We start from the raw sequence: 14,190 nt of genomic DNA, 5'->3' as shown, positions 1-14,190 counted from the left end.
TTAGCTTCCAATTTCCTTTGGGTGAAATCCAAATTGATCTACAGAGCTGCAAACTAGGAATCTTTTAACTAGGGCTTTGAAATGTCAGAAGACCTGCCTGAGTTCAGAAGGAGGGTTCTGATGAAAGTGTGGGGGAAATTTGGGGGAGGAAGGCAGTGCTACAGTCTTCTTCCTTTTGCTGGCCAACATGTTTATTTTCCCTAAATGTCTCTGAGAGAGAAATTGCAACACATTGTTCTGAGGCAATATAAATGGCAACCGGCAGCAGCAGGCATCCAGGAAGCCATCCCCACTCAAATCTCTACTTTCACAGCTCACGAGTGGGGGCCATGAAAGCTGGGGAGAAAGATTAAAGTCCAGGCCTGCCCTAGTTTTAATATGGATTATACTGAGTTACAGATCCCTTTTTATGCTTATACAAGGGATGTGGAGTTGGAAAATGGCCACTCTGGTGATTTGCCAACTGTCTTCTTCTGTACTGCCATATGGCGCTAGGCTTTGATTCCAGATTCTCACTGTGGCAACTTGGATCTCTCTCAGCACAGCAGGTGTGGATAAGTTCTGTGGTATGGGGAGCGCCATATAATGATGACTTTCTTTAAAGCAGAAGTTTGGAACAGTTCCTACCCATTGATCCCATCTGATGCCATGGGATCCTTGGAAGAAATCAGTTCCCAGGAAAGGAGTCTTTAAGAAAACGTATTTCTCGTTTTTCATGCAGGGTGCGAGCAGATCAGCGCATCACCGAATCCCGTCAGGTGGTAGAGCTTGCTGTTAAAGAACATAAAGCAGAAATCTTGGCTCTCCAGCAAGCGTTAAAGGAGCAAAAACTCAAGGCTGAGAGCCTTTCCGACAAGGTTAGTTAGTTGTTTTTTTAAGCACCTTTCCATCATACAGCCTTGACAAAATCAGTTGTTCCAGAGGCTACAACACAGCCAAAAAATCTTTTAGCATGTTATAATTACGGCTCTGAAATGCCCAAAGTCTGGCCAGCGTTCACCTTAATTTGGCTTAGATGCAATGAATGCAAATCGCTCTTTTCATGTGTGACAGTTACTGTTTCTTTGCATTGAATATATAATATGTTTTGTAGAGTAGAGACATGTCCCTGTCCGCATGGAGCTTATAGTCTAAAATTTAAAGAGGCGGGGAGTGGGCAGCAGAAGGAAGGGGACATAGGAGCCTCTTGAGAGTGGAACTGAATGTCTAGGGAGGTGATCTTGGCTGGAGATGTTTAATAAGAAGGCCATCTGCCAGGCAGCGAAGTTGTATTAAGCTGAAGGCCTCTTAGAAAAGATGAAACATAAGATCATAAGAAGAGCCTGCTGGATCAGCCAGTGGTCCATCTAGTCCAGCATCCTCACAGTGGATGACCAGATGCCTGTCAAATACATGCAAGCAGGACCTGAGCACAAGAGCCCTCTCCCCTCCTGCGAATCTCAGGAAGTGATATTCAGAAGCGTTGCTGCCCCCAGCTGTGGAGGCAGAGCACAGCCATCACGGCTAGTAGCCATTGATAGCCTTAACCTCCATGAATTTGTCTGATCCTCTTAAAGCTATCCAGTGGAAGTGAGAAATGAAGCTACTTAGGTGTTCCCAAAGGTGGCGCTGTGGGTTAAACCAGAGCCTAGGAGTTGCCGATCAGAAGGTCGGCGGTTCGAATCCCTGCCACGGGGTGAGCCCCTGTTGCTCAGTCCCTGCTCCTGCCAACCTAGCAGTTCGAAAACACGTCAAAGTGCAAGTAGATAAATAGGTACTGCTCCGGCGGGAAGGTAAACAGCATTTTCGTGCGCTGCTCTGGTTCGCCAGAAGTGGCTTAGTTATGCTGGCCACATGACCCGGAAGCTGCACACCAGCTCCCTTGGCCAATAAAGCGAGATGAGCGCCGCAACCCCAGAGTCAGCCACGACTGGACCTAATGGTCAGGGGTCCCTTTACCCTTTACCTTTTAGGTGTTCCCAGAGGGAGTTAAACAGGTCAGCAAGGGAGAAAGGATGGAGTCCTCTAAGAAATTAGGAGACTTTTGGGCAGATGAGTGTGGTAGAGCTGAAGGAGCCAAGGGGAGGACCATAGCTCAGTGGCTGGAGCATTCATCTTGCAGGCCAAAGGTCCCAGGTACAGTTCCCTCCATCTTCAGGTATGGCTGTGAGAAAGACTCCCTACCTGAACCCCTGAAGAACTGTTGCCAGCTAGGATAGATAATGCCCCGCTAGATGGACTTGATGGTCCGAATCTGTACAGTGGTACCTTGGTTGTCGAACTAAATCCGTTCCCTTCCGTTCGACTCCCGGAACCGTTCGAAAATCAAAGGGCGGCTTCCGATTGGCTGCAGGAGCTGCTTGCACTCAAGCAGAAGTCGCATTGGACGTTCTGCTTCCAAAAAACGTTCGCAAACCAGAACACTCACTTCTGGGTTTGTGGCGTTCGGGAGCTGATTTGTTCGGGAGCCAAGCCGTTCGACAACCAAGGTACCACTGTATAAGGCAGCTTTGTTTGCCTGTTGGGAGATAAGAAAAATGACAGAGATCCTTTAAAAATAAAGATCAGTTTGTTCCCAGTGGGGAAGGAAGTGTTAATGTCAGTGTATCTGTTCTATCTAGCTTAATGATTTGGAGAAGAAGCATGCTATGCTGGAGATGAACGCGCGTAGCCTGCAACAGAAGCTTGAGACGGAGCGTGAACTCAAGCAGAGACTTCTGGAAGAGGTAATAATACTCAACTCATAATGAGATGCCATTCATCCGTATTGGGAGAGATTATGAAATCACCCAGCTTCACACAGCGGGTATTTCACACCACAGACTTTACTGGTTTAATAATAACTCCATCTTCCCTGGGAATTACAATTTTTATGCATGCACATATTTGCTTGCTGTTACATCCTGCTTTGCTTTCATCATAGTGGTCCCCAGGCAATCAGCCATCCAGGCACTGATCAATCCCAGGCTCACTTAGCTTCATATAAGGTGGTGTTTGTCATTTGCCTTCAGTCTGTACTCTGAAATTCTCTGATGGCGGGTGGGAGATGCAGGCTTGGGTTACTTATCAGGGAATTCTCAACATCTCACCAAACTTCAGCTCCTAATATTTTTTGAGAGAAGCCATCCCAGATAGTGATGCATAACTGTTTTAGGCTGTATACACCTCCCTGGAAGTAGATCCTATTGAACTCAATGGGATTTGCTTATGAGTAGACATGTAGAGGATTGCACTGTTAGGTTTTGAGGTAAAGAACTGCTCTCAGTTGGCTTGGAAGCTGATTTTAACCCCCAAGTGTTGCCTCCCCTCTCTTCCTTAATAAAGAAGTCTGCCACTGGAAAGGCAAATAAAATGACACTGTTGTGTATTTATGCCAGTTAATAATACTCTATTGCCAAGTCACAACCACCTTGACCTTTTCCATGTATCAGTCTTTAGATTCTTTTGATTTTTTTGTGCATTTGGAAAAGCAGAGGATTCTATTTAAAATGCAGACTGCATGGGCATAGTTTTAAGGCCAAAAGGGATTTAGAACACTGGAATATTACCAGATCCTCTAATAGGAATATATTCTCCCCACTAACTAAATACTGCATAAATACACTACTTGATCTGCACAATTTGTTTTCAATGACTTCTTAATAGATTTTTGAATTTTTGACTCTTTCATGATTGTGGACAAGGAAGGGGTAGATTAATACCTTCGAATACTCCCGCGCCACAAAAGCTCATGTTCCACATCCAATAATTCTATATACTTCATGCATATTTTTTCTTAATCCTTACTTCATTTATTCTGAAACTTTTTTTTAGTATTTTGTAAAAGTTTCTGGTCTCAGGGAAGGGAGACCAAGCCACTACAAAACCCACTGAACTCACCTCCCCCCATTTATATACCCACTCGACCGCTTTAATCTGCAGAAGTGACACTAATACTACTTCTGCATTTGTAAGAAATTGATCTGTTAGTGTGGCAGCACCCACACACTTTGGAACTCCCTGCCTGTCGACACCAGGCAGGTACCTTCACTGTACTTTAGGCACCTGCTCAAAGCATTTTTGCTTAGACAAGCTTACCCAGATACGTAGGATATTGGAAAGTGTTTTGATCTGTTTTCAGCTTATTGTTGATTTTAATTGTTATGCTTTGAATATTTTAATGGAGCTGCCGTAACTGTTCTTATTGATGATTTTACTGCTTTATTCCTTTTGTAAACCTCCTTGAGGGTTCTTTCCTTTTCCCCTTGAGGGTTGTATTCCCTTCTGAGCAACCTCTTCCAAAGGCCCAATATCAGTGGTGGGTGGGGCCAGAAGCAAAAGTGGGTGGGCCAATGAATGTAAATTTAACCTTCATGCAGTAGGTGTGTGACCTGGCTAGGTGGCCTGGGAAGACTTCTGAGGGCCATATAGAGAGGCCTAGAGGGCCCCATTCAACACCTGCCCTCCCCAGTCTGAAGTTCACTACCCCTGACTTAAAGAATCTGAATTTCTCCTTCTTACCAACAGCAAGCAAAGCTGCAGCAACAAATGGATCTACAGAAAAATCACATATTCCGCCTGACTCAAGGCCTGCAAGAGGCTTTGGATAGGGCAGATCTTCTGAAGACTGAGAGAAGTGACCTGGAGTACCAGCTAGAAAATATCCAGGTGAGAAGAGGCAATGCCTTACGCTCTGGATTTCACACATCCTCCACTGGGATTGTTTTGCTGTCTACATGGACATGTGTCACAATATATGGGTTTATCTTTCCTTTTCATCCTTTTTTTGTACTTCATAGGTTCTCTATTCCCATGAAAAGGTGAAAATGGAGGGCACCATTTCACAACAAACCAAGCTCATTGACTTTCTGCAAGCAAAGATGGACCAGCCAGCCAAAAAGAAAAAGGTGAGGAATCAGGCGGTTTGTTACACATGGTGTTTAAAAAATAAATAAACCTAAGGCTGGAGTCCAAAGAACACTTGCAGCTAGTTCCGTGTGCCCCAGAATCCTGCTGGGTGTGTGCAAGCCCCCTGCGTGTGCCTGAAGTCTGTCTTTGGAACCTGGCCTAAATGATTAGCTGCGGTGTCTTGATATTAAGCCATAACCCAAAGGAAAAACATGCCCAAGCTATAAGAGGATGCTGTAAAGACAGTTTTGGCACATGACAGTGGAGTATTTTGCTCTTTCTTCTCTGAGCGAACCCACTTGGAACAATTTGGGGAAAGTGCACACTTTCCCTGGTTTTTTTGCTGAAACGTGGGAACAAACCGTGGAAATAAATGTTTGCAAATAAGGGCAGGAGTGGCTGTTCAGGTTCATCACGGCCGGGTGTCGCCTTTGTTACTAGCAAGCTCTTAGACAGAGACGAGGCGGCAGTGGAGATGGGAGGGCTATATGCAGCTTTATCCATCCGCTGACGCAATTCCGTACAACAGATTGCTCAATCTATTGTGAAATAAAGTTACCAGCAGCCTGATTACGCATTCCCTTGCACAGTGATGTTCCCCTGGTGCAAAACATTTCACCAGCGGAACAAACATGCCACTAAGCGACTTCAGCTTTTAGCGCCAGTTGGATGCCCTCCCCACAGAATTCTCCGTCAAGCTAGATGGAAAATGTTAGCAATTGCCCGGATAAGCTTCTCGAAAACAATTTGAGTGGGGGGAGAGCTTCAGGTTCTCCCCGCTGCCACCCCTTAACCTCTTTCTTTATCGAGATGAGGAATACCATCAGACCCTCTGGTCTGCAGTTAGTGAGGTTTCCCTTCCCCTAGTTTAAACCATCACTTACTAGGAGTTAGGAGCTGTCTGTGTGTTTCTGTTGCTAGGGCCTGTTTAGTCGACGGAAAGAGGACCCTTGTTTACCCACACAGGTTCCTCTGCAATACAATGAGCTGAAGGTGGCGCTGGAGAAGGAGAAGGCCCGTTCGGCTGAGCTGGAGGAGGCCCTTCAGAAAACCCGCATCGAGCTCAGATCTGCTCGAGAGGAAGGTAGGGGGCTACTGAAAAGTTGCATCTGGAGAGAAGGGCCGTTTTTAGTCCAAACGCGTGTCTCATATTTTTGTGTTTTCTGTAGCAGTGAAATGTTTTTCTCTCCCCCCCCATCCTCTCCCCCCCTTTCCCCCTGTTTGCTGTTGAGGATCCAATAGAGCAACGCCTTTGCTGCAGGCTGTAACTCTTAAGGCTGCCTTAGAACCACGGCTGCTCCTCGTGCCGGGGAGGAGTTGACTAACTATTTATGTGTATCTGTAGCTGCCCATAGGAAAATTACAGACCACCCTCACCCATCCACTCCTGCCACGGCCAGGCAGCAGATCATCATGTCTGCCATAGTCCGGTCACCAGAACACCAGCCCACGCCCATCAGTCTGCTTGCTCCTCCCTCAAGCCGCAGAAAGGAGTCTTCCACACCAGAGGGTAAGGCTTCGAGGGGGCGGGTTGGGTATGGGAAGAGTCCCTATCCCTTGATTCAACTCAGCACCCTCCTTTCATCTATGCACATTCTAACCAAGCATATCCATGAGTTTGGCAACCTTAAGGGAATCGGGAGGCTTGGAGACTTGTTAGAGAGAGAAATATATATATATCAAATGAAAATGTCCCCCGCCCCCTCTTCTATTGTGACCCAAGGCTTCATAATTATTCTTTTTATATTATTCTTCAACCTAAAAGTCTGACTTGACCAAGCAACAAATAACTTAAATGGAAATTGGTTGAAAGGGAGAGAACAAGTAGAGTCTTCTTAAAATAAAGGCTGCTATAAGATTCATTCTGCAAACTACAAGTTCCAGAGAAAATGAAAAGTTTCTTCTTCTTTTCATTTCAAGAACCCTCGTCGCTTTGTCACACAGCAAAATTATTTTCACGTAGGAGGTGCCAGGCTCGGTCTTATGCACTTCCCTATTAAGAGAGACTTGGTAGCAGGGCCTGGGGTAGGCTTCAGAGCTGCTCAATATGAAGATCATAATAAAGAAATAGTGAAAATGTCAATTTGGAAACACAAATCAGCTGGGATGATGGCGGGTGTAGGCTGGAGTGGCAGAAAATTCTGTGCTTTGCTGCTTAAAAGTACAAGTGTTATATGTAAGGGTGATGTCTTTATTTTAATCATAAGCACACTTACTAGGGAGCAAGCCCCACTAAACACATAGGGACTTGATTCTTGGCAAATATGCATAGAACTGCTCAGTTTGTCCATGGAAGGAGACTTAACTCTTCTGTTCCCTTTCCTTTTCAAGTGTATATAGAAATGCTCAGCGCTTTGGGGCTGGTCCTGCCTCTTTGCAGGATGCTTACTTTATTCCAAAGTGCCACATACCGTGATGGAGCTGTATACATAATAAGCAGAAGATTTTAGTTCCAACAGAAACAACAACATAAAGAAAGGGTTTCTTCCTAGTAGAAATATGCTGAAGGAGCACCTCTTTACCCTGGCCTTTGACACTTGAGAAACATGTTAGGACCCACCCTGTTCTCTTGATAGTGATCTGTTTTAATAGTTTTCAGTACTGCCCTTTTCTTCTGAAAAATTGAACTTTCTACTTCCAACAATTTGGTTTTTCCCCTAATTATTGGTGATAAGTTTGAATAAGAGGCTTTCCATCTTACCCAGCTGTGGTTATCCTAATATCCTGTTCTGGTCCAAACTCGTTCTACAGCTTCCAAGTCTCTTTCGTGAGCACTTCCTCCTACTTGCACCCTCGGGCATTATCTTGGGTTATTCTGATTTAACCATTGAAAATCTGGGGTCCTCCTTCTTTTGCCTAGGGTAGGCAATTTCCTGTTGAGCCATCTTTTCTCAAATGCTGAGCCATCTCTCCCCCTGCCCCCCCAAAACCCCCAATAATAATAACGTGGCTTTCGGGAACCCTTTTCAGACAACCTGCTTCTGCAGCTACTTGGCTGTCTTCCATGCCCATCCGTGACTATTCCAGTGTCTCATGCCACTAAGGTTTCTTTTAGCTTTCCAGATCTGTTTAGCCATTAGCACTTGAACGCTTTGCCCTCTAAAAAAACGACATTCAGCGTAAGTTTTCAGCTCTCCACCGTGTGTTACTTCTCCGTGTTTCTTCTGCAGTGCTTGTCTCCCTTTTATTGATGTCTGAAGTACGTACGGCTTGTCTGCCATCCCTGCAGGTCTGTTGGTGTACTTGTCGGTGTGATTCAGTCGTGTGGTCTAGAGCTGGTGTACTGTTGTGCCCGGTCTAGAGGCTTTGCAGGTCTAGGGCTATTGTGTACTGTTGAGCTGAGGGAAAGGCCCCCAACTTAAACCTCTTATCGGTTGTGAATATGACGTATGCCTTTTACAAAAGCCGTGTCTCTTAGCATCAACCCCCCATTTAAAATATAGGAATAATTCTGCCATACCTTATAACATGGGTGGTGAACAACAGGCCTTATCTGGCCCATCAAACCTTCTCCAACGGCTTGCCAGCCCCAGTGCAATTTATCTGCCCCACTACCCCGGTGGCATTGGGAATTATCCCTCTCCAAGTGCTCAGGTAATAGAAAGGAGTTCCTGGCAAGGAAGAAGAAAGATTTACGTGGCTCTCCTATCTGGAAAACCAAGGAGTCAGGGAGCCCAATGATATACCCGCTGAGCAAGAGGGAGGAGAGTTTTATCCTTTCTCTGCAACCTCTCTCCCCAGAGAGGGGCTATGGTGTGTGCATAAGTGTGGGGTGGGCACACCCACCACTAGCATTCAGCCCCCCAAGGGCCTTTCAGAAAGGCAGCCTGGCCTTTGGCCGGAAGATGTTAGCCTCCTGTGCTTTACACAATAATCAGGATCGCTGAGATAATTACGTGACGTGCTTTGAACCCTCTGAGCACTATAAGTGCTAGTTGTTCTTTCATCTGCAAAAGTTAAAATTAACTGGCTGGCCTGTGATTTTAAACTCCGGTGTGCCCCAATTCTAAACACTTGGTACGTATTAACTTTCCTGCCAAAACCCGAGTATATATCTTGAGTGCTAACAACAGCGCTGCTTGAGTCTCGCTGCTGTTAAATCATCATCCTTTCTTACTCCATGTTGCCGCATAAAACCCTTTCATTTAGCACTTATTTCCACAGTGCGTTATTTATTTTTTGTAGAATTGGCGTGATCTCTCTGCCAAACCTCTGAAAAACAACAAGTGGATTAGGTATCGCTGTTTAAACAAGCAAGCAACTGCGTCCGCATTCAGTTATTTGCGCTTAGGGGTGGGAGCAGCCTGTTTCAACTGAAATCGAAGGGCTGCTTTTCTGCCTCACACAAGCGTTCTTTTGCTACACCCTTGCTGGTGGTGGCAGTGCTTGGTGAAATGCGAAGGGGCAGCTAACTCAGTAGTAGGGTGTGCGCCTTGGCTGCAGGTCCCCAGCTCAATTCCTGAAGCCTCCAGTTCAAGCCATCAGATAGCTGGGGACAGGAAGGACCTTTAATAATAATAATAATAATTTATTATTTATACCCCACCCATCTGGCTGGGCTTCCCCAGCCACTCTGGGCGGCTTCAAAAAATAATAATATTAAAATACTGTAATACAATAATAATAATAATATTAAAATACTGTAAAAAACAACTATCTGACATTCAGGAGACATCTTAAGGCAGCCCTGTTCAGGGAAGTTTTTAACGTGTGACATTTTACTGTATTTTTGGTTTTTATGGAAGCCGCCCAGAGTGGCTGGGGAGGCCCAGCCAGATGGGCGGGGTATAAATAATAAATTATTATTATTATTATTATTATACATCAAATATTAAAAGCTTCCCTAAACAGGGCTGCCTTCAGATGTCTTCTAAAAGTCTGGTAGTTGTTGTTCTTTTTGACATCTGGTGGGAGGGTGTTCCACAGGGCGGGTGCCACTACCGAGAAGGCCCTCTGCCTGGCTCCCTGTAACTTGGCTTCTCGCAGTGAGGGAACCGCTAGAAGGCCCTTGGCGCTGGATCTCAGTGTCTGGGCTGAACGATGGGGGTGGAGACGCTCCTTCAGGTACACAGGACCGAGGCTGTTTAGGGCTATAAAGGTCAGCACCAACACTTTGAATTGTGCTCAGAAACGTACTGTGACAATAGAAAGCCACTCCCAAACAGGATTGGGCAAATAGTCTGAACCAACAAAAAGCGTCTTCTTACGTTCCTAAGGTCTCCTTTTCACATGCGTTGGCCAGTTGAGTTCTGAGTATGTGTGCTGCTTCTGCCACCACCGGCCATATGCTTGCTGGTGGCATATGCATATTAAGTGCCTTAGGATTGTGAGATATACCTCTCTGCGCAGCCCTGCCTAAAAGACCTTTTAGTTAGGTACCAACCAAACCAGCCGAGGGAGAAGGACGTGCTGATAGCTGCCGAGCTGCTTTTAACTGTGCTTTGCCACTTGCTCCTTCCCCCCAGAGTTTAACCGGCGTCTGAAAGAACGGATGCATCACAATATCCCTCACCGGTTCAATGTGGGGCTGAACATGAGAGCAACTAAATGTGCAGTTTGCTTGGATACGGTTCACTTTGGACGACAGGCGTCTAAATGTCTTGGTAAGAATGGCAAGGAAACAAAGGTGGTAACAGGGCCGAACTGGAAGAGTAATAATACCTAATGTTATGTCCATATTGTCTAATTTTTTGTTCTCTTGGCCAATTTAGCTTGTTATCTGTGTTCCCTTTCCTGTCCTCTCTGCCTCAAGAAAGGTTTCCACTTATATAGCCCTATTAGTCCTTGGGCCTTGTAGGCTGACAATTAAAAAAATTATTATTTTTTTAAAAAAAGAATTCATTAGAATGTTAGTAAACGTTCCATAACACCACAACAGCTACACCAATGCCTGGTAATGGCTCATTTCCATCAGTTGGAGCCAGAGTCTCTTAATCACTAGCTAGAGCAGCTTCAAAGACTGCAGCCCAAATTTACCTCAGAGTTTGGGGAGTTTGGAGTTGGCTTTTCTGCAAATTCACACTTTCTCAATTTAATTCATTACTGTTCTAAGATGACAATAAGCACACACCCCACCCCACCCCGCCACCAAATTATCGCAAACTGCTATTTTTTGGAATAGATTTCATGATTTAGCAGTATTCATCCTGTATTCCTTAGGTCAATCCTTTTCTACTTATCGTGCCAAAATAAAAAGGCAGTGGAAAATGATGCTGAAAGCACAGCACCTCCTCTCTCTCCCTACAAAATGGGGTCCTAGGCCTCAACAGTAATGCCATAAGGTTCTCAGCTTTGTGGGAAAGGGACATGGATGGATTTCAAGCATTTTAGGGAAACCTTGGCAACCTTTATTAAGCAGGCTTTATCTTGGAGGACAAAGCTGATCATGTCTCCTGCAGAAGTACTCATTTCACAACTAGCACAGAACAGGTTCTTAGCTTTTACTTGCTGCCTTGTTGTTAGCATCCATCTGTCTTGAAAGACAATGGAGTGTGCCTCCAGGGGTGGAAGTCAAACCGCTGGAGAATCACAGCGCCTGCTGTGGCTGCAGAGACCAGTAGCTCATAACAGCTGCCTCCCACGTGTACCAAAGCAACCTCTCCAGGTGCAATCAAGTATGTTTTGCTGTCATTAAATGTTTTACTAGTGTTCTTTACCATTATTTTTAGTTCCAGTGTCTTGTTGTTTCACTGGAGCCTAAAAGGTGTGGTTTATAAGTTTAACTTACAAACCTTTTGTTCCATAGAATAATAAAATGAAACGTGACTAAAGGTGGGAAGGCCTGGGGGAAAACTGGAAAAATTGGGGGGGGGGCAACCAGTTTCCCCCGTTTTTTTCCAAAGCTGTATTTTTCCAGAAAAAAATGGCTTTGGAAATAAACAGAAAAAAAACTGGTTGTTTTTTTCCAATTTTTCCGGTTTTTTCCAGGCCTTCCCATCTCTAAACATGACCCAAGGCAAGCTTTCTACAGCCTATGTAGGCATAGTAATTCCAGATCCCTGAATTCTGCTTTCCTGTCAAGCAGCTGGTCTGATTTCAACTGTATGTTAGGTCAGTCTGAGGCTCCAGTAGCCAGTATGGTACATTCCAGAGGCTTTGGACTACAGTGGTACCTTGGAACTCTTAATGCCTCTGTTCTTGAATGTTTTGGCTCCCAAACGCTGAAATCCCAGAAGTGCTCCGGTTTCTGAACATTCCTCGGGACACAAACATCCAACGTGGCTTCCGCTGTGCAAAAACCTAGCTGTTTTGGCTAATCAGTAGCCGCACCTCGGAACTCAAACATTTCAGAAGCCAGACGGTCTTCCGGAACAGATTACGTTCAAGTTCCGAGGTACCACTGTACATCTCTGTTCAGCCCCTGCCGGCAAGGACAATGATCAGAGATGATGAGAGTTGTAGTCCTCAACTTCTGAAGGACTACAAGTTGGCTACTCCTGATTTAAAGTCATGTCAGTAACAAGTCAACTTTCTTTCATAAACTGACAGTTTTACATTAAGCATGAATTAGTATATGACATGACTCCCTTCAAAAATTGCTGCAGGGAAAGAATGTACAGTGGTACCTCGGGTTAAGTACTTAATTCATTCCGGAGGTCCGTTCTTAACCTGAAACAGTTCTTAACCTGAAGCACCACTTTAGCTAATGGGGCCTCCTGCTGCTGCCGTGCCGCCGGAGCCCGATTTCTGTTCTTATCCTGAAGCAAAGTTCTTAACCTGAAGCACTATTTCTGGGTTAGTGGAGTGTGTAACCTGAAGTGTATGTAACCCGAGGTACCACTGTATTGGAATTGGTTATCAATAGACCTTGGAAAGCAGCTTGGATAGGGCACCAGAAAGGGAAGAATGGATGTACTGTACCTAACACCAAGAAGTTGTGAACCAGAACATGTGGCGATACTCAGTTGGGAAGTTAGTTGAGATTCTTCAGCTTAATACTGGGTTGGTGCAGACTTGAGTCCGAGCAATTCTGATTTTATGAAAAATCCTTTACCTGAAGTTTTAAATGCAGGGCTCTATCCAACATTCATTGTCTGCTATCACAAGAGCCTTTGCACTAGCAGGTTGTGGAGTTTAAAGGTTGAGCAATGAAGAAATCCAGCACAGCAGTTACATTAGCAGAAGCTTGTTGGGCAACATGTATACCGCTAAGCAACTAATACAGTGCTACATTTGATAGCCCTTAAATCCTAATGTTTCTATAAGGTTTCCCCCTCTTCACTTTCTACCCTCCCCCTGCCAGAATGCCAGATGATGTGCCATCCAAAGTGCTCAACCTGTTTGCCGGCTACTTGTGGCTTGCCTGCCGAATACGCCACACATTTCTCCGAAGCCTTCTGCCGGGACAAACTGAACTCTCCAGGTCTGCAGCTGAAAGAGCCAAGCAGCAGTTTACGGCTAGAAGGATGGATGAAGGTGCCAAGGTACAAACGTGAGTCTCTGCGCTAAAATTGCTTGCCCAGAGCTGCTGGTGCTGCCGCCGCCGGAGGAGCCGCTCCGTAGACTGTAGCTGTGAAGCCGATTCTCTTGTTCGCTGGTGAAAACTCCTACGGGAGGTTGGCTGACCACGCTAATCGGGAACCTTTGACGCAACCCTCTAATGCAGTTTTGTCCTTTTTCTGTGTTTTCAGAAATAATAAGCGTGGGCAGCAGGGCTGGGACAGGAAGTATATAGTTCTGGAAGGAACTAAAGTGCTTGTTTATGACACAGAAGCAAGAGAAGGTAACCTCTTAACATCTGACTCGCTTTCCCCGTCTCCTCTGACATGGCCTCTCAATGCATAACTTTGTCTGAACAAAAACGTTTGAACTTTGTGGAAGTGGGGAGATTGGCTTAATACTCTAGGACTTCACTCTTTGTAACGCCTCGCCCTTGGAGAACCCTTTCTGCATCTGACCGCCAAGGAGCTGCCACTGGGCGCCTCCAGTATAATCCCTACGATTGGCAAAGGAACCTGAGTGCGTTCTAGGCTGCATTTGCCGCACATATGGGGCGCTGATTGCTGTTGCGCCACACAAACTGACCATGCCCCCAACATTCTCTGTGGCTGAGCCATTGATCAGAAGATCAGTAGTGACAGGTACGTTATCTTTCAGGGGCGCTTCTCTGCCATTACTGATCTTCTCCCCCCTGAGGTGCCCCAGAGCCTCCCCACCGCTTAGGAACAAAGCGCAATTTGAAAACTTCTGCTCTAGTTGTCTTAGTGCCCCTCCAGGCTGGTGCTTTATTGTGGGTTTAGTTGGCAACATGCTTTTGAGACAGTAAAGAGTTCCTTAGCGGCAGATTGGTTCCGCTTTAGTCCCTTCCGCAATTCTTCCCCAAGG

At 45.5% G+C, this 14,190-nt stretch overlaps 1 protein-coding gene across 11 annotated transcripts in view; it reads left to right on the top strand.

The window, feature by feature from the left end:
- Positions 1–14,190, top strand: part of CIT (citron rho-interacting serine/threonine kinase) — a 116,665-nt gene that overhangs the window by 81,671 nt on the left and 20,804 nt on the right. For 9 of the 11 annotated variants that reach the window (XM_081174627.1, XM_081174625.1, XM_081174629.1 and 6 more), the window contains 9 exons: positions 722–857; positions 2,601–2,705; positions 4,486–4,626; positions 4,758–4,865; positions 5,788–5,950; positions 6,212–6,376; positions 10,332–10,469; positions 13,109–13,289; positions 13,497–13,588. In XM_081174627.1, the coding sequence (XP_081030753.1) occupies positions 722–857; positions 2,601–2,705; positions 4,486–4,626; positions 4,758–4,865; positions 5,788–5,950; positions 6,212–6,376; positions 10,332–10,469; positions 13,109–13,289; positions 13,497–13,588 (1,229 nt within the window). The remainder of the gene's footprint in view (positions 1–721; positions 858–2,600; positions 2,706–4,485; positions 4,627–4,757; positions 4,866–5,787; positions 5,951–6,211; positions 6,377–10,331; positions 10,470–13,108; positions 13,290–13,496; positions 13,589–14,190) is intronic. The other 2 variants (XM_081174628.1, XM_081174630.1) reach the window with 2 other exon arrangements.

The sequence above is a fragment of the Podarcis bocagei genome (assembly GCF_964188305.1).
Source record: "Podarcis bocagei genome assembly, chromosome: 16".
Classification (NCBI taxonomy): domain Eukaryota; kingdom Metazoa; phylum Chordata; class Lepidosauria; order Squamata; family Lacertidae; genus Podarcis; species Podarcis bocagei.
The sequence above is the reverse complement of the archived record's forward strand: the minus strand, read 5'-3'. Positions and strand labels throughout refer to the sequence as shown.